General features: G+C 30.9%; 3 protein-coding genes across 4 annotated transcripts; 2 read left to right on the top strand and 1 right to left on the bottom strand.

Moving 5' to 3' along the window:
- Positions 1-621: 621 nt before the first annotated feature.
- LOC114414749 (putative cyclin-A3-1) lies at positions 622-2,813 on the top strand. The gene is made up of 8 exons (XM_028379138.1): positions 622-1,112; positions 1,201-1,433; positions 1,531-1,606; positions 1,691-1,767; positions 1,852-1,885; positions 1,982-2,131; positions 2,222-2,356; positions 2,439-2,813. The coding sequence occupies exons 1-8, from the start codon at positions 831-833 to the stop codon at positions 2,526-2,528; spliced, it is 1,077 nt and encodes a 358-aa protein (XP_028234939.1). The 5' UTR covers positions 622-830; the 3' UTR covers positions 2,529-2,813.
- Positions 2,814-3,589: 776 nt separating this feature from the next.
- Positions 3,590-5,861, bottom strand: LOC114414750 (putative cyclin-A3-1). The gene is made up of 6 exons (XM_028379140.1): positions 5,571-5,861; positions 5,410-5,485; positions 5,213-5,289; positions 5,100-5,133; positions 4,856-5,005; positions 3,590-4,753 (listed from the first exon to the last, which is right to left on the bottom strand). The coding sequence occupies exons 1-6, from the start codon at positions 5,801-5,803 to the stop codon at positions 4,712-4,714; spliced, it is 612 nt and encodes a 203-aa protein (XP_028234941.1). The 5' UTR covers positions 5,804-5,861; the 3' UTR covers positions 3,590-4,711.
- A 5,572-nt stretch (positions 5,862-11,433) lies between these two features.
- LOC114414751 lies at positions 11,434-14,461 on the top strand. Of its 2 annotated transcripts, XM_028379142.1 has the most exons (8): positions 11,437-11,593; positions 11,691-11,917; positions 12,012-12,111; positions 12,205-12,282; positions 13,121-13,341; positions 13,444-13,510; positions 13,592-13,925; positions 14,017-14,461. In XM_028379142.1, exons 1-8 carry the CDS (start codon positions 11,485-11,487, stop codon positions 14,093-14,095), a joined length of 1,215 nt encoding a protein of 404 aa, XP_028234943.1. In that variant the 5' UTR covers positions 11,437-11,484; the 3' UTR covers positions 14,096-14,461. The 2 variants fall into 2 exon arrangements, with proteins under 2 accessions (XP_028234942.1, XP_028234943.1); XM_028379141.1 differs by having other exon boundaries at positions 11,434-11,917.
- The last annotated feature ends 3,674 nt before the right edge of the window (positions 14,462-18,135 follow it).

The raw sequence follows: 18,135 nt of genomic DNA on the forward strand, positions 1-18,135 counted from the left end.
TTATCTTAATCATTAGATTTTAAGAAAATAAATTATGAGAATGACGAGTAATTTTAAAAGAGTTATTCTTGAAATAAGTGAATTTATCTTCTATATTATTTGACATTGTATAGAAAATTAGAACCTATATCATTACACACTAATGGTAAAATTTCACAGGAAATGATTTATTTTAGTAGAAGAACTCATATTTTAATTTCATCATGTGTAAAAAAAAATTGGATTAATAACTGTTACATATCTCGAACTTGATTAATCTTTGCTCTAGAATAAAAAAATGATATTCATTTACCAACAAATTATTGGTTTGAAGAGTATTGAACTCGATTTTCTTAATTAAGATTTAAAAAAAGTATATATTATTTATGAAAAGAAATTTGATAATTTGGTATTTCTATTTTATGTTATGAACTATTTGTAAAATAAAATAAAGAAATAATCTAGTGTAAAATATTTATCACTTTTCAGGTAAGATTAACATACTTTTTAAATAAAAATACTAATAATAAATAAAATAATTTAAGTTTTTGATTGGACGGGATGGCGGAAAAGAAGCGCGCGCACCCGCTATATGAAAAAATCTTTGGGTTCCAAAACAAACCCTAAATCTCCACTACACATCTCAATTTGGAACCAAATCCAAATTCTGAAATTTTCAGACAGGCCGAACCATTTTCATTTTGGAAACCGCTCTTTGTCTTTGTTTATCCTTTATACATACACATGACACCTCTTTCTCTCTCATTCACCCAACACTTCAACTCCATCTTCTTCCATCCATTTCCTCTTTCTCGATCTGTTCCAAATTCACTTCACACACAGGAAAGAAGATGGAGACTCGCGCCGCCGCAAAGAGAAAGGCAAATGCCGCCACCATAGTCTTTGTCGAAAAACAATACCCCAACAAGAGGCAGCGGGTTGTGTTGGGTGAACTTCCCAATTTACAAAACCTTATTGTCTCCGAAACTCAAAATTCGCGCAAAGAGAAGCTCCTATGTCGGAAGAATCCCAATGAGAAGAAACCATCACCCACAAACAACAACACCTTTCCTTCCCCTCAGATCAACGAATCTTATGATTCGGATATCCACGGGTATCTTCGTGAAATGGAGGTAATTCTGATTCTGTTTAAAGTTAACAACGTTGTTGCTTTGTTGTGGTTGTTGGATGTTTCAATTTTAAAAATTTCCGGTTTCTCAGATGCAGAATAAGAGAAGACCAATGGTTGACTACATTGAAAAGGTTCAGAAAATCGTTACCCCAACCATGAGAGCAATATTGGTGGATTGGTTAGTGGAGGTAGCTGTGGAGTACAAGCTTCTATCGGATACTCTTCATCTCTCTGTATCATACATCGATAGGTTTTTATCAGTTAATCCAGTCAGTAAATCCAGACTTCAGTTACTGGGTGTTTCGTCCATGCTCATTGCTGCGTAATGCTTCACTACCTGTTCTTAATTTTGCAATGCTTGTTATACTTAACCTGCTTAAACATTACAATTGCATTTTTTTTTCCTTCTCAATATGCAGAAAATATGAGGAGATGGATCCACCTGGTGTGGACGAGTTTTGCAGCATCACTGATCACACTTATGACAAGACAGAGGTAAATATGCAATGCTGTTTTTTTTTATTATTATTTGTTGGTTCATTCCTCAATTTGGTTTTCATGGTTATTGGTGATATATAGGTTGTGAAGATGGAAGCTGACATACTTAAGTCCCTAAAGTTTGAAATGGGAAATCCTACTGTAAGCACCTTTCTAAGGTAAGGGCTTTATAATTTATATTGTAAATGTGAATATTTAGTCTATGTTGGAATGAAATTAATTGACTTTAGTTATTGTTTCAGGAGGTATGCTGATGTTGCTTCTAATGACCAAAAAGTAAGTTGAACTGCCCTTCTTATTCTTCTTCATTGTCTTAAAAGTTTTATTGTTTTGTTTACTAATTGTTTTTTTTTTTGTTTTTTTTATTTTCAGACTCCAAATTTGCAGATTGACTTTTTGGGCAGCTATATTGGCGAGCTAAGTTTGTTGGACTATGATTGTTTAAGATTCTTGCCTTCTATTGTGGCTGCCTCGGTTATATTTCTTGCCAAGTTCATTATCTGTCCTGAAGTGCATCCATGGGTTAGTATTTTTTTCTATGCATATTTTGATCTTTAAGAGAATAAAATATACCTGTGTTTCAAGACACTCAAAGTTGAGAATCCATTGCAGACTTCTTCCTTGTGTGAATGCTCGGGTTACAAGCCAGCTGAGTTGAAAGAATGTGTCCTTATCTTGCATGACTTGTATTTGTCAAGAAAGGCAGCATCCTTCAAAGCTGTTCGGGCAAAATACAAGCAGCAAAAGGTGGTTGTTTTTGCATTTCTTTTGTTATAATACAATTCTCATTATGACTAATTTAGTGACTAGAAATCTTCTACTGGAACAGTTCGAATGTGTGGCAAACCTGCCTACCCCTCCATATGTACCGAGTTGTTACTTTGAAGACCAGTGGTGCAGTGAATTCCTTGATAAATGATCAAACCGACCATTGCTTGCATGGGCATGGCTTAGAAATTTGATGCGTAGGTTTTTGTCTTTGAATTGCAAGAGCAACAGGATTTCATTAGATACCAAAGTTCAATTCCCATTCCTGATGAACTATCAGGGAGAAGACCTTTAAATAAGGATCAAATAACAAGATCTTAGAATGTACAACTGCATACTTGCAACATGTATTAGGAGAATTACGGTGTAGGATGAACCGAAAATTGCATTGTTCTTACAGAGAATTTTTATCTTAGTGAAGTAGTTTTTAGACATATTTGTTAGGAATTTTATAATTTTTAATTAATTAATATGGATTATATATTATATTATAATTTATATTTTTTATTTATATTTAGATGGGCTTAATATAAGTGATTTGATTTAATGAACTTATTAGATTATTGATAGAAAATTGGTACAAGATTAATGAATAAAAATTAGTTTGGTCCATTAGAAGATAATAAGAATTTTAATAAATTTAAAATTTGAGGTATGATTATGATTTTCAACATACCAAATCAACAAACAATTTTTTTTTTATTTGAAGAGAAAATGTGTTGATAATAATGTATAATATTAGTTTTGTTCTCATAAAGTTTTATAAATTTTTATAACTACAGATAAAAAGAGATAAAAAAATGTTAAATTAGATGGATAATATGATAAAAAAAATAGAGTAAAATTACTATATGAAGTTGTAAGAAATTATTCATGCTTTTATATATCGGGAAACCTATTATTGACGTTGAGGTTTTCTAATGAAACTGAATGAAGAAACATTTTAATGTAAGAATTAATAATTTGTGCGTGATGTTTTGAGTATAAATTCAAATTATAAGAATTTAATTTGATTTCAATCAAAATATTAATCATTATTTAGTAATATGTCTTAATGAATTAAAATATGCTTTTAGAAATTGGTTTAAACATTACAGCTTTCAAATACCATCAAATGTTTAACAAGGTTTAAGAAATAATCCATGTGACACTGATAACTTTTACTTTACTCAAACTCTTGTCTCAAGTCTACCTCTTTCTAACACATAATGATTAATATCTTGAAATTTGGTCCTTTTCAATTTCAATCTTGATCGCAAACATAAACTTTACACCAACAAATTGTTCATCAAATTTCACCTCATTCTTGGAGGAATTAATGTGGATTAAATCAAAGTACATTTCCAATTTAGAAGAATTCTAAATTAACACCAACAAACCCAAGCCATGGCTTTGCAGATGACCAGATTGAAATTTGTTGGCAACACCATCTCTAAACCCCGAGATAAAGATCCCTTGTATTTTGCTTGGAAGCAGTGTAAAACCCTTGTGCTGTCTTGGTTGAATCACCGAGTCTCCCACGAGATTGCAGCCAACATCATTTGGATCAATGATGACAAAGATGTCTAGCAAGATCATAAGTACCGCTTTTCACAAGATGACTTTGTTCAAAACTTCAAATCCTCCAAATTCAAACTACTTCACCTCTAGAATGAACTATGCAACTTTAACCTCATCCTATGGAGTGATTCTCCAGATGCATGCTATTGCTAGACTGACAAATTTGTTCAGCTGTATCCAAGATTGTGTCCTGTGTTTCCTTCATGGCCTCAATGATAACTATGTAATAGTACCATTTATGATCTTTTTATTTAAGCCCTTTCCTTTTTAAAGGTCTTTCCATGATAGTTCATCAGGAAAGGCAATTGAACATTGGTATGTGTCCTGATCCTGCTGCCCTTGCAATTCAGACACAAACCTTGCCCATCAATTTTCTAAGCCAGGCCCTTCCAAACAATGGTCGAACAAACCACACTGTTCAACACATGCTTGATCAAGCATGATTTAAAAGATACCAACTTCCATCAGAGTAGATCACTTCAAAAAGTCTTCTATTTTTCAAATGAGTTTTATTTATCAAAGAATTTCCACTGCATCACTGTTCTTCAAAGTAATAAATTGGTACATGTGGAGGGGAAGGCAGATTTGCCACATATTTGAACTGTTCCGAAGATTTCTAGTTACTCAATTTGTCACAAGGAGAATTGATGTATATGACGACAAAAGAGATGCAAAAATAATCACTTTGTGTTGCTTGTATTTCTCCCTAACAGCTTTTAAGGAGGCTGCCTTTCTTGACAAATACAAGTCATGCAAGATGAGGACACATTCTTTTCAATCAGCTGGTTCATAACCCAAGCATTCAGACAAAGAAGTCTGCAATAGGTGCTCAACTTTGAGTGCTTTGAAACATGGCTAAGAGCTTATTCTTTTAAAAAGAAGAAAAATATATCATTATCAAGAATATAATATACTTACCCAAGGATGCACTTCAGGCCAGATAATAAACCTGGCAAGAAATATAACTGATGCAGCCATGATAGAAGGCGAGAATCTTAAACAATCATAGTCCAGCAAGCTTAGCTCAGCAAGGTAGCCAACCAAAAATTCAATCTGCAAATTTGGTGTCTGAAAATAATAAGAAAATTAGTAAACAACACAATAAAGCTTTTAAGACAATCAAGAAGAAGAATAGGTAGGGGCATAGAGTAGTTCAACTCACTTTTTGGTTCTCAGAAGCAACATTTGCAAACCTCCTGAAGCAATAACAACACTCAATTAATTTCATTTCAACATAGGCTAAAAATATTAAAATTCACAATATAAAGTCCTTACCTTAGAAAGGTGTTTACAGTTGGATTTCCCATCTCAAACTTTAGGGTCGTGAGCATGTCAGCTTCCATCTTTACAACCTATATATAACCAGTAACCATGTAAACAAAAGTGAGGGGGAAAGATCCAACAAGTAAAAAACCATAACATAATTTGGTATCACATCATAAATAAGAGAATAGTAAAGCATATTTATTTACCTCTGCCTTGTGGTATGTGTTATCAGTGATGTTGCAGAACGGGTCAACACGGGGTGGGTCAACTTCCTCATACTTGCTGCATATTAAAAAAAGAATGCAATTATTATGCTAGATTAAATAGAACAACTGTTGCAAAATTGAAAAAGGTGTCGAATCCTTACGCAGCAATGAGCATGGATGAAACACCCAGTAACTGAAGTCTTGATTTGCTAACAGGATTAACAGACAAAAACCTATCGATGTACGAAACAGATAGATGAAGGGTATCGGAGAGAAGCTTGTACTCCTCAGCTACCTCTACCAACCAATCCACCAATATTGTCCTCATAGTTGTCGTAACTTGTTTCTGAACTTTGTCCATGTAATCAATCATTGGCCTTCTCTTTCTCTGCATATCTGAGAAGCAGAAAAATTTAAAATTTAAGGGTGTATTTGGTTTGCATTTTCATTTTCTGTTTTCATTTCTTGAAAACTGTTTTCATTTTCAAAAGATTAGAATTCTGAAAATATGTTTGGTTTGACTTCATGTTTTCAGTTTTCATGAAATAAAAATACTAAAAATTTATGATACATTGACTTCGTGTCTTTTTGTATTTTTATATTAGCTTAAAATTACATTTTGTTACCACAATTTCATTTTACCCGAAATGTGGTTTCTGTTCTCAACTGAAAACACGGAACATGAAAATTTATTGTTTTCATTTTCTGGTTGTTTCCTGTTTTCATTTTCACTGCAAATGTTTTCAGAAATCCAATCAAACACATTTTCATCACCGTTTTCAGTGAAAATGAAAACAAAAAACAACCAAACCAAACACCTCCTGAAACATTCAACAACCTCAACAAACTACAACATAGTCCATTTGGACAAAATTGAAAATCAAAATTACCTCCATTGCATGAAGATGCTCGAAGATGTCGGAAACATAAGATTCATCGATCTGGGGTGGAGAAAGGGTGTTGTTTGCGGGAGATGGCTTATTCTATTGGGATTCTTCTGACATTGGAGTTTCTCTTTGTGCGGATTTTGAGCTGTGGGGACAATAACATTTAGTAAATTGGGAAGTTCACCCAACACAACGTGCTTCCGTTTGGGGTGTTGTTTTTCAACTATGACTACGGTGGCAGCATTTGTCTTTCTCTTTGCGGCGACATAGTCTCCATCTTCTTCCTTTTGTGTGTTGTTGATTTGGAAAAGATAAAAAGAGAAGGAGATGGAGTTGAAGTCTTGGTTGGGTGAGTGAGAAAATATGTTGTCATCTGAGTGTATAATGAGTAGACAAAGACAAAGGCGAGTTTTCAAATGAAAATGGTTTAGCCTGTCTAGAATTTGATTTCTGGTTCCAGATTCAGATTCAGATAGTAATTTATAAATTCTCTCTCTACATATATATACTATAAAAACATGATGAGTCATCCATTGATGGTTTGGTTATAAACCAAATTTAAATATTAATATATTTATTAATTATTAAAGAATATAATTTGATTAAATCATGTAAATAGTTAAATTATATATTTAAGATATTTTATAACGGTATATTTCTTATACTTTAAACCATTTTTTAATGATTTAGACTATATTTAAAAATATGTTTGTAAATTTAATTTATTCTAAAATATTCAAAAATAAAATATTTTTAGTATATTTTTAGTATATTTTTAGAATCTATTATATAATATAAAAATATTATTTCATTTGTTAATCTTTAATTTTTACTTGATGTATCTTTTAATTTGGGTCGTAAATATAGTTATTAGAGATGACAAAAAATATATACTAAAATTTATTATAGATTCAAAATAGACAACTTAATGAGTATATGCATTTAAGGATAAAATAAATCAATTTTTACTTGCTTATTAGCGAGACCTGAGTAAGTAATAATACAAACTTATGGGTGCCCATAATTAGAAATTACTTAAATAACTTAAATGTATGTAAGTTAAGTTGCTTTAATATAATTTTAGTATAAATATAAAAATTCAAAAAAAATGTTTTTGGTATAAATATATCTTTTAGTATAACAATATGATTCAATTTTTTTGTTTTACTTTTTTAATAGATATTTATAACTATACTTATAGACATATGCATACTCATGCATACACACTTGCTCAAACACATAAACATATACATAAATATATATTTAAAATAAAAAGATGGGCATTACAAAATATATTAAAAATTATAAGAATTTTTTAATTATAAACTAAGACCCATACAAGACACAAATTATTATATTAATAGTTCACATTAGTAAAAATACCGTATAATAGACAAAAAAAATTCAAAATGAGAGTGAAAAGATTATTTAAATTGAAAAAATGGTACAAATGAATAAGAGTAAGCTAAAAATAAGTTATTGAATGATCCCATAATTGTAATATTACAAACATTAATAAAATAAAAAACTATCAATTTTTATTTTTTGTATTTTGTAGAATTCAATGTTAAAATATTATTTGTGTTATTTATTGTATTATGATGCATATAAATATAAAAATAAAAATATAATATATTATATCATATAATGTGACAGTTTTAAAATAGAGTAAAATAAAAAAGAATACACTAAATTTATTTGCAGATTTATGAATTATTTGACCATTTTAATTAGTTCTATTATTTTTTTAATTGAGACTCTAAACTTGTATTTATTTTTTAATTAAGTCCCTCAATTTTTGTGTAAACAACATAGTTACATAAGCTAAAAGTATTTGATTAATAAAAATAATGAGGACACTATTGAATATTTAGGTTGACTTTTTCTTTTGCTAATATATTTGAGTTGACCTTGACACCAGTTATATAGGAAAAATAATAAATTGCATTCACTAACATCTTAGGTTGATCTCGGAATAGGCAAATTGGGGGGGCCATTTTACATAAACCTTATTTTGTTAGCAAATAAAAAAACTAATTATTTATAATTATATAAAGACAAAGGCAATTGAGTGTTTTGGTGTAAATATTTTTATACTAATTTTATTTATATAAATATATATGTGTGCGCACTTAATTGGGTGTATAATATGACAAAAGAGATGTATGAAAATTTCAAAATCTGGCTTTGGTTTTAAACTTAGATGTGTGATTTTGTTTTGATTTTGAGTATAAAGAAAATTTTTCATATGGCAGGGAGGCGCGCTTCATTTCCGCCGACCCTCGCATCAAAACACTCAATTATTTTTTATTTTACAAATAAGTAATAATTTGCAACACAAAATAGAAATAATATTCATAAATTTATTTTCATAATTAATTATTAAAAAAATACACTCAAATTTAAATATATATGTCATCATTTGATGGCTCCTAATAATTTGGTTTGATTAAAAATAGATTTAAATATTAATACATTTATTGGTAATTGAAAATATAATTCAATTAAATCCTGTAAATATTTAAATCACACATTCAAATTCTTTTGTAATTCAATATTTTATAATTGTATTTTATTATACTTTAAACCATTTTTATGATTTGGATTGTATTTATATTTTATAATTCTCAATTTTTGCCCAATTATCTTTTACAAATATGTAAAAAACCAACTTTTACTTCAGTTTTTGTTCTTTATTAAAAATAAATTATTTGATGGATATCTACATCTAAAGGTAAAATAAATCTATTTTACTTGTTTATTAACCGGGCATGGGTGGATAATAACTCTAACTCAAACTCAGGGATACTTATAATTTGAAAATACTAAAATAACTTTAATTATATATTATATATAAGTTAAATTACTCTAATATAATTTTAGTATAAATATAAAAATTCAAAAAAAAATAATATAAATATATATATTAAAAGTATATTTGTTTTAGTATAACAATATACTTCAATTTTTTTTAAAGATAACTATGAATATACTTACAAGGATACGCACATACATGCACACACATGCACACAAGCATATAGACATATATATAAAACAAAAAATAGACATTACGAATATATAAAAATCAAATGTAACATTATAGATAAAATACTAAAATAAATGAGAAAATATAATTGACTATTGTTTTTTATTTAATAAAAGAAAGAGTTGAAACATTATTTATATTTTTTCTCCAATTTATTTTATAAAGAGAGGAGCAAAGGGACAATTATCAAAGACAAATAATGTGTTTAATTTATAAATCTCTATCCATCGTAGTAGAGTTGAATAAACATGAGACTCGAAATAAAATATTATAAATGTATCTCTAAAGTTTTCTTGTTTGATTGACCTTAAACACCTTTGGATCAATATCCTTAGTGTTCACACTTTCTCATCATATGTTTAAGTTTGATAAAATGGCTAGAAGATTTGTGTTTCTTAATGATAGGAAAGGAGTGAAGTGTTACATAGTCATAGATTTGGTTACTCAATCATAAGATGTTAATCTCACACTTTTTAAATAGATTCCAATTCAGTATACTATTTGGATACAACTAAGACACCCCTACCTATCATAAATGTCACAAATACAATGTTTGACCATTTCTCACCTTGTTTCATTTTTTTGTTAAGGATGAGACATAGTGATCCATTGTCACCCTCACAAAATCATTATATTCCTTTTTAGTAAAAACACTTGTCTAGTTCAAATTTTGACACATTTTCCATAAATATAGTCTTTTTGCTTTGGATACATGCTTTGAAGTTTTAAACCTTTTTATTGCAAACCTTCAAGTTTTATTAAATTAATTCTAGGTTTCTCAATCCGATTTGCTGCATATATATTTGCTGTGTTTTCCTATTTCTTGTTTGCACTAGTAATATATATATATATATACACGTATGTGTGTGTTGTTTTTTTTTGTTGCAATTATTTGTCAGTTTGTTCATTTTGACGTTAATTGTATGCCTGTTATTTGCTACTAGTTGAATCTTATGTATGCCTGCTTTCCTTCATTTAATGTGATTAAGTTGCATTTGCTGAAATTTACAATATATCTATAACTGAGAAATAAAATAAAATAAATAAACAAGAAGAAAATACAAAAATTCTAACTAAATAAAAGAACAAAAAGTAACAATATAAATTTAGAATTAAAAAAAACACGAATTACCAATCAATGTATAAACACAAACATCCTTAAGAAACACACCCCACTGGAGGAATATATAGTGTACTGTTTCTCGTGTGTATGTAAGAGCAGCAAACTGAATATTTATAGGAAAAAAGATGTACCAATGTTGCCCACAAAAAGTGCAACCTGCACTAAAAGAAACCAACTCAACTCAACCTGCAGGAACAACATTGAGAGGAAAATCATAAGTGAAATTGTTGCATATAATATAGGTAACAAATACTATAATATATTTGTAAGGTTTAAAAACTAAAACACAGAGCAACAAACACCCCACTTGCAAATTAAAGATATCAACATATAATATATATATAGGTAACTTAATCAAATGTTAATAAATAAACAATTGAACAAAAAAATTGAACATTTTATTTTTCTAAAAACAAAATCTGTTTAAATTTAAATTTTAAATTATAAAATAAATATTTTTTTAACAGTAACGCAATAACGTACTTGTTACTAACTTCAGCCTAAGATTAGTTTCACAAACCACTTTGTAAGAAATATTTAATAACTTCAGCAGTTGATTAGTATCTATTTTGTCAATTTGATTTTCCTATGTTGGATCTATTTTCTCCCATTAGTCATTACATGTGACGTGGGAAATTGTCGTCTGTATAAATCTTAAATCACCCGTTAATCATTTTTATCTCATGTTACAAAAAAAACCCTAAAAGCTTGCAAAAAATTTTGTGCCCACAATCATGATGAACATATACTGATACACATTACATGATATATTTTAACAGTTTTACTTTTACTTTTACCCCAAACATGAACATTAAAAAAAAGAATTGCAAAACGGATATGAAAAGTAATTAAAATTAAAATTATAATAAGGACCACCTAACATTCAATCAACGTAACTGCCATTCAAATACCCGTCACTCACACCTAATGGTTACCTTCATAAAACCTTCTAGTCTCAACTTAAGTGATCTAATCTACACACACTTTTGTTTTTCTTCATGCTATCTTGAATTGAATCAATGGCTCTGTTACACCGAGTCATGCACACTATCACTATACCATCCATGTATCAGCATCAGCGGTGGCAACATGCTTGGATGCTGCCTCCTCTCACCATTTGGATTTGTGGCATATAATTTTTCATCTTCTTTAGGTTCCCTCCTTCCCTTGATCTCTCTTTCTCATGCATTGCCCTTTTGTTTCTTTCTTTCTTTCTGTTTTACAGTTTCAATCACACTCCGTTATGGTTATTACGGCGATTCTTGCATCCTGCTTGGCCCTGCCTCATCCCGTTTGATGAAGACCAGTTCTGTTTTTGTGAAGCAGCTTCAAGTGTCAAACAAGGACAATAATCAAGTTATTCTTCATGCCTTCAATGAGAAGCCCGAGTTAAGCTCCCAAACTAATTGGACAGTGTCAAATTTGTGTCTTGTTGAAGCGTATAAAAGCAAGGTAACATTGTAACAAGGTTACTAGGTTAGGTTTGGTTTGTTTTAAAGCAGTCACCGAGAGAATGTCTTTGAAAAAATTGACTTTTCAACTTCAGGGAATTTCTTTGTGGTTAAATCAGGGCTCCACCATCCGTATGGGGTGGGAAGCACACACTACTAGTAGTTTGGATCAGCTACATGGGATGGTGATCAAAGGTTTGTTGGGGGGAAATCTCATGGCTATCTTTTCCTTTTCTTTTCTCTGAGTATGAGTTTCAGGTTTGTCTCAAGAACCTTCTTATTTCGCAGGAGAAAAGAAGTTTAAACTGCCACAGGCTAAACAAACGAGCTTCCCCAATGCAATGGCTCTTCACAAGATTGTTAATGGTAATTGATTCTAGAGTTACGCTACTTTGACCTAAAAACTGAGTCAAAGGCTACCTTAGTGACATAAGCAATTGAGCAAGAATTTGAACACTTAACCTCACAAAATTGACTTATAAGATGAAAATAGCTTAGGTTGCAAGCATTACTTACGTTTTATCTTTAGTCAATGTCCACCTCCTCACACCTATCACAATGAAGATGTATGAGATTGCAAATTAAGATGGGTTAAGGCTGTCTATTAAGGTGACTTAACACTTTCTATTCCAATTCTTAAAATTTGATGAGAACTATTCTTCACTTTTATATATATATATATATATATATATATATATATATATATATATATATATATAATTTTGATTATATTATTAGTCTGTGTGATATCTCAGGCACGCTCCCCTCACGACACATGTTGAGAGCTAGACATTTGCAAGTGATTTCGTTTGTCTAATAGATTCAATAACAACTTTGTGATAAACTTTGATATCAAATTAGAATTTGAATTTAGGTTTAACTCTACTCAAAAACTAGCTCAAGAAGTGAGGATTGATTCTATTTATTATATATTGTTTCATATTACTAGTCAATTTAGGATCTCTAATATTATTGTATGGGAAGTGAGAGTATAGTTGATTTTATTTTAAAGAAATAATATCACTTTTGTCTAAAAGGTTACAACAACTATTATTTCTTCCAAAACAAAATCGTTACCAAATATGCATCAACATCTCCAATTCTATGATTGTACGCCAAATTATCTATGATTAGCATAGAGCTTATTAAGTATATGAAATTTTGAAAGAGGCAAGACATTTTTGATTTTTGTGGACATTGCTAGGTAAAGAAGCTGAATACAAGGTTGAGGAAGATAATATGTACCACATGGGGGTTCTAAACATGAATGCCAGGAACATTATCTTGAATATGAAAGTTAATGTTTCGGCAAAGGTATATGATACCACCAAAGGCAAGAAGATGTGCTCTACTGCAAATGGATCGTGTAGGCTCAGTTTTGTCTTCCCTAATACTCAGTATGTTATTTTTACGGCACCTGGCAAAGTAAGGCATGGCTAACCTTGTCTGACTCATTTATCTTTATGGATCTTCACCATAGTAATTCAACAATATATACATTGTTACATTTACATCAATTGATTACAGGGAGATGGGGGTTCGTATGTTGAAATTTCTTTTCTGGCTCGTGTGTTGACCTACATATTACTTTTAGGTACAATGATTAAAATTTATCTTCTAATTTGGTTTAATTATACTTTTTGTTACTAAAGATGCCGCATTTTTCCATGTGTAGGAGCTCTTATGATTGTTGTTTATCTGATTCTGAAGTTCCTTGGAGTCTATGATGGTGGTGATCGGAATAGTCGTGTGACTGTCGACGCCACATACAGAACAAGTGATGTAGTGGCAAGGCAAACCGAAACTGAGCCCTTGATGCAAGTGGAGACAAATCGATGGACATATGGAACAAATGCAAAAGATGACGAAGAAGAAGATTCAGGAGCATCCAGTAGCTCTTCAGAGGAGTTATATGATGAAAAATTATGTTGCATTTGTTACGATGAACAACGCAACAGCTTCTTTGTTCCTTGTGGGCATTGTGCCACTTGCTATGACTGTGCAGAGAGGTACCTCACTGCCGAATATTTTTTGTATGCATGCTCTAATAATTTACCAATATACAAATGTTAGGAGATTCACATTAGAAGCATTTTGCAGGATTGTAGATGGGGAGAGCAAAGTGTGCCCTATATGCCGAAGGCTTATTCACAAAGTACGACGATTATATCATAATTAGGCTTATAAACATGTGTCTTGTAGTGATTTTGATTTGAGGGATCATGTAGATAGTGGGGAAAATTTGATAGGAAATTAACATTGGGAATGGGGTCATGTGAGTTGTTATTTTCTCCTGGCGGTACTTTTTCCCTTCCTCAAATGTACTTCCATGGCTTTCCATTTTTTGCATGAAGCTGCAGGGGAATCAGTTACTATGGCTTGGGCAGAGTTCATCATAGGGTAACTATGATAAGCAACCAACAATATGACTTCTCTTATTTATTCTTTTGATATTTTCTATGTAAGTTCACTGTGAGAGAAAGTAAAGAATGATGTCACTGATATTGTTGTTCTTAGCAGTAATTCAGACTTCTATTTAACAAAATATGTTACTTGTCGACAATGCTTTTTGAAAGCATTTTAGGGATATATAAAAAAACAATTCATTTATTAGAGTTTCATAAAAATGGAAGTTACATATTTTTTATAATTACAACTTCCATGTGTTCACAAAAGTGTTTAAAGGCATGTTTTATTTTTTAAAAAATGCTAAAAATAAGAGAACTTTAACTCAAAAAATGAATGATATTCCATTTAAAATCAAAATCTATCATTTTGTGTAATAATATTCTATTATTACCTATACATATGACCTGATTATTGATAAATAATTTTATTCAATAGGTAATCATAAAATTATAGATTTGTGCATACAAATATCATATGTTGAGGAAAATAATCTTTTTAAGTAGATATTAGTATTTTAATAAATTAGTCTTTGATTTTCATGTAAGAAATACTGAGTTAAAAAAAATAAAAAATCTACCACCTGATAGTCCTGGCACTTGAAGTCATTTTGTGATGAAAATTGTATCCTGACACTAATTAAGTAAAAGGAATGGAAGTAGCTACTCTTAACCTTTTTCTCTATAAACTGTTAAGCTGAAATATACTAATATAAACAATTGTTAGTCTGATTGCTGGAATCAGGAACCACCACGATGTACATAAACCATAATCATTTTCCTCTCGGTCGGAGATGGGAACGACCTTGCTCATAGTCTCTTTGTGCTCACACATTCTGTGGGATGGTGTATCCCTCGTTTCCTCTCGATCGGTAAGTTTATTGTAGCTCTTATGGTTCGGTACCCGACCGAGACACTAGGGTTATCCAATGCGTGACCTATAACACACATACACTCATGTTCCTTGGCCCCTAAGTAAGATGGGCAGTTTATAAGCCACTCCCGGGGATCTCGGGAAGGTGGTTACCGTTTATACGCCTCGTTGCTGAGCTATGAGACAGATTACACTTGACACTTGAATGCTCTTATGTTAGTTCTCCTTCCTTAAGTACGCCATCTATAACAGGAACATAGTGTTTTGACCCAAATCGCCACAGCCAGCCAGCTGGTGATAGGAAGTGATTATATCAGCTTTAGAATTATGGATAGAAAGTTCACAACGATGTGTCGAATTTTAATCTTCAATCTTGAAAATAAATATTCCCAAGCTAAAGTGCGCCAAGTGGTTAGCCAAAAATTAAAGGGTCTACAGCAAAGACTCCGTGTGTGGTTTGAAATGGTGTTGCAACTGTTCCCGTGGACTATTACATGCCAATTTTTCACTACACTCGTTCTTTCACCTGTCAAGGGCTCCAACATTGTTCTCAGTGGAGAACAAATGTCATTTTCTCTATTGCAGTCTGAAATCTCACATCACAGCAACCCGATTTTAGATGAAGATTTTCTGAATTTGCAAGAAGCTTTGCAACTGAATAAACTCGTGCATGTGCTTGGCTTGGAACAATCAACATAAGAGAGAATCAATAAAGGGGGCCGGTGAAAGTGTTTCAGGATGGCCCACTTTACTTTCTTATCAAAATCTGATGGCTCTTGTTATGGCTGCTGCAGATGCTAAGAGCTCGAAACGAAATCGCCAAAATCAAAACAATGCATACTCTGTAGCGCTTTTTGGGTTCGAGTTGGACACTCTTCTAAAAAATGGTGCCTATTATCGGTTATTGTTGACACACAAATTTCAAACAAACCATAAAGTGCTGAGTATCAACTAGGTTATGTTTTTGGTTCAGCACATTGTTGCGCTTTTCTTAAAGCTTATGGAATTGTTCTCATTAAACAACTAACAGTCTTGTTGCAAGAGACAATTAAGTACAGTACTATACCCGGAAGATGTTCCTTTGTTGGGATGTATGAAGATAGAACATTTCCTGTTGGGTCCTCGATTATATGGATCATTAAGATTAAAATTTAGTAAGTAGCTAGTTAAAAGATTATATCCTTATTAATATATAGAGTACGAAATGCCAAAGTAATCATTATAAAAAAAAATGCCAAAGTAATAAATAAGAGAAATAAAGGATATACATGAAAATTACAAATAATTTTAATAAAAATGACAAAATTAATTAATTTTTTAAACTATATATTAGAACCTGATAAATTTATGACTGGTCCAACATCCAAAGTTTTAAATTAGAACCTCATAATGTTCTTAAGTACTACAAATTTATATTATGTGGTAACTGATCCTGTTATTCTGCAGATTGCCTTGTTTTTCTTTGTTTAGTACTTGTTTGATATGATCTTAATTGCTTTTCTTTGTTTAGTACTTGTTTGATATGATTTTGCGCTGTTACATTGAACACACTAACGTTTACAATTTTGCAGGACCATATAAGCAGCAAAATGAGAGAGAGAGAGAGAGAGAGAGAGAGAGAATGAACAGCCAAGCAATGCACTACTAAAAAATGACACCCGATAAAATATTAAAAAGTTACAGGAGAACAGAAAATGCAAAACTCATCTCGATATAGTGTAAAACAATTGAAATTAACAAAGGACTGCAAGCAAAAGTCATTTCCGTAAGCATTATGCATATGTTATAAGACAACAAAAACGTGGACAATATTAATATTAGTCTTATTTGTACAAAAGTGAAATGAAATTTTAACCAAGGAATCTTGCATCATGATTCATGGGACATTTCACTAGTTTTGCACCATTAATGCAGGGCCATAGCTGCCGCAGCTTGAGTGTCGGTGCTTGCACGTAAATGACTTTTTATTTCTTCTAAAAATATTCTTTTTAAAACCAGACCCTTAATCCTTTTAATTATTTATTTTTTCAGAAAAAAATAACCTCAATTGCTTAATTAAATGGAGATTAGAGACTCTAAGGGCTTCCAATATCCTTACTCAAAAGTTACATTTACATTACCGGATGTATTGCATCTTTTTATGTTCATACATTAGTTTAGTTTTTATTTATATATAATATAGGTTTGTCAAGACAAATCACATTAAATTGATGAATGATTTTATGTGTTTTTTGGTACAGATATATGATTTTGTGTGTGATGTTGCATCTAAAACTATAAGAAAACGCGTGTGCTGACTGACTGGCTAACAAAGGTGCTGGAGTGATCTTAGTTAATGGTTACAGTGTCCTCTCACGTGAGCTAGGAACTTTCATTTTGGCTGACGTGTCTATAAATTTTAAGACCTAGCTAAGGCAAATTTTATATATGTGTTATTCTAATATATAATTTAGCACTTTTCATTTTATTCTTCTAACCTTTTATGTGTAAAAATGTTAATTAAAATTTAAGAATAATGTACTTTCAAGTTTTCAATATCTCATTCAATAGTAATTCATTTAACTACTATTTGATAATATAATTTATCACAAGTTGTAAAAGGAATCAATTTCTAAAAATTATTATTATTATAGAGAGAGAGAGAGAATTTATCTCTTAATTTCGATTCTTCAATAATATTTTAAAATGTATGATAATGTTTATAAAAAAAATAGTAAAAGATTTAAGTGAATAAATTTCTAAGTGTATGTTTATAAACTAAGAGTTTGGAGCGATGGACCTCTTCGGCCTTGCCATAGACAACCACGACTCTGCTGTTTGTTGGATTAGCCTAGCCTCCTTTTCTTTCTCTTTGTACTTCCCTTTGATAAGAAAAAAATAAATACAAGAAAAATAGAAGTTTGATTCCATGTGATGCACACACCCCCATTAGAGATCACG

This window comes from Glycine soja, chromosome 6, assembly GCF_004193775.1.
Source record: "Glycine soja cultivar W05 chromosome 6, ASM419377v2, whole genome shotgun sequence".
NCBI lineage: Eukaryota > Viridiplantae > Streptophyta > Magnoliopsida > Fabales > Fabaceae > Glycine > Glycine soja.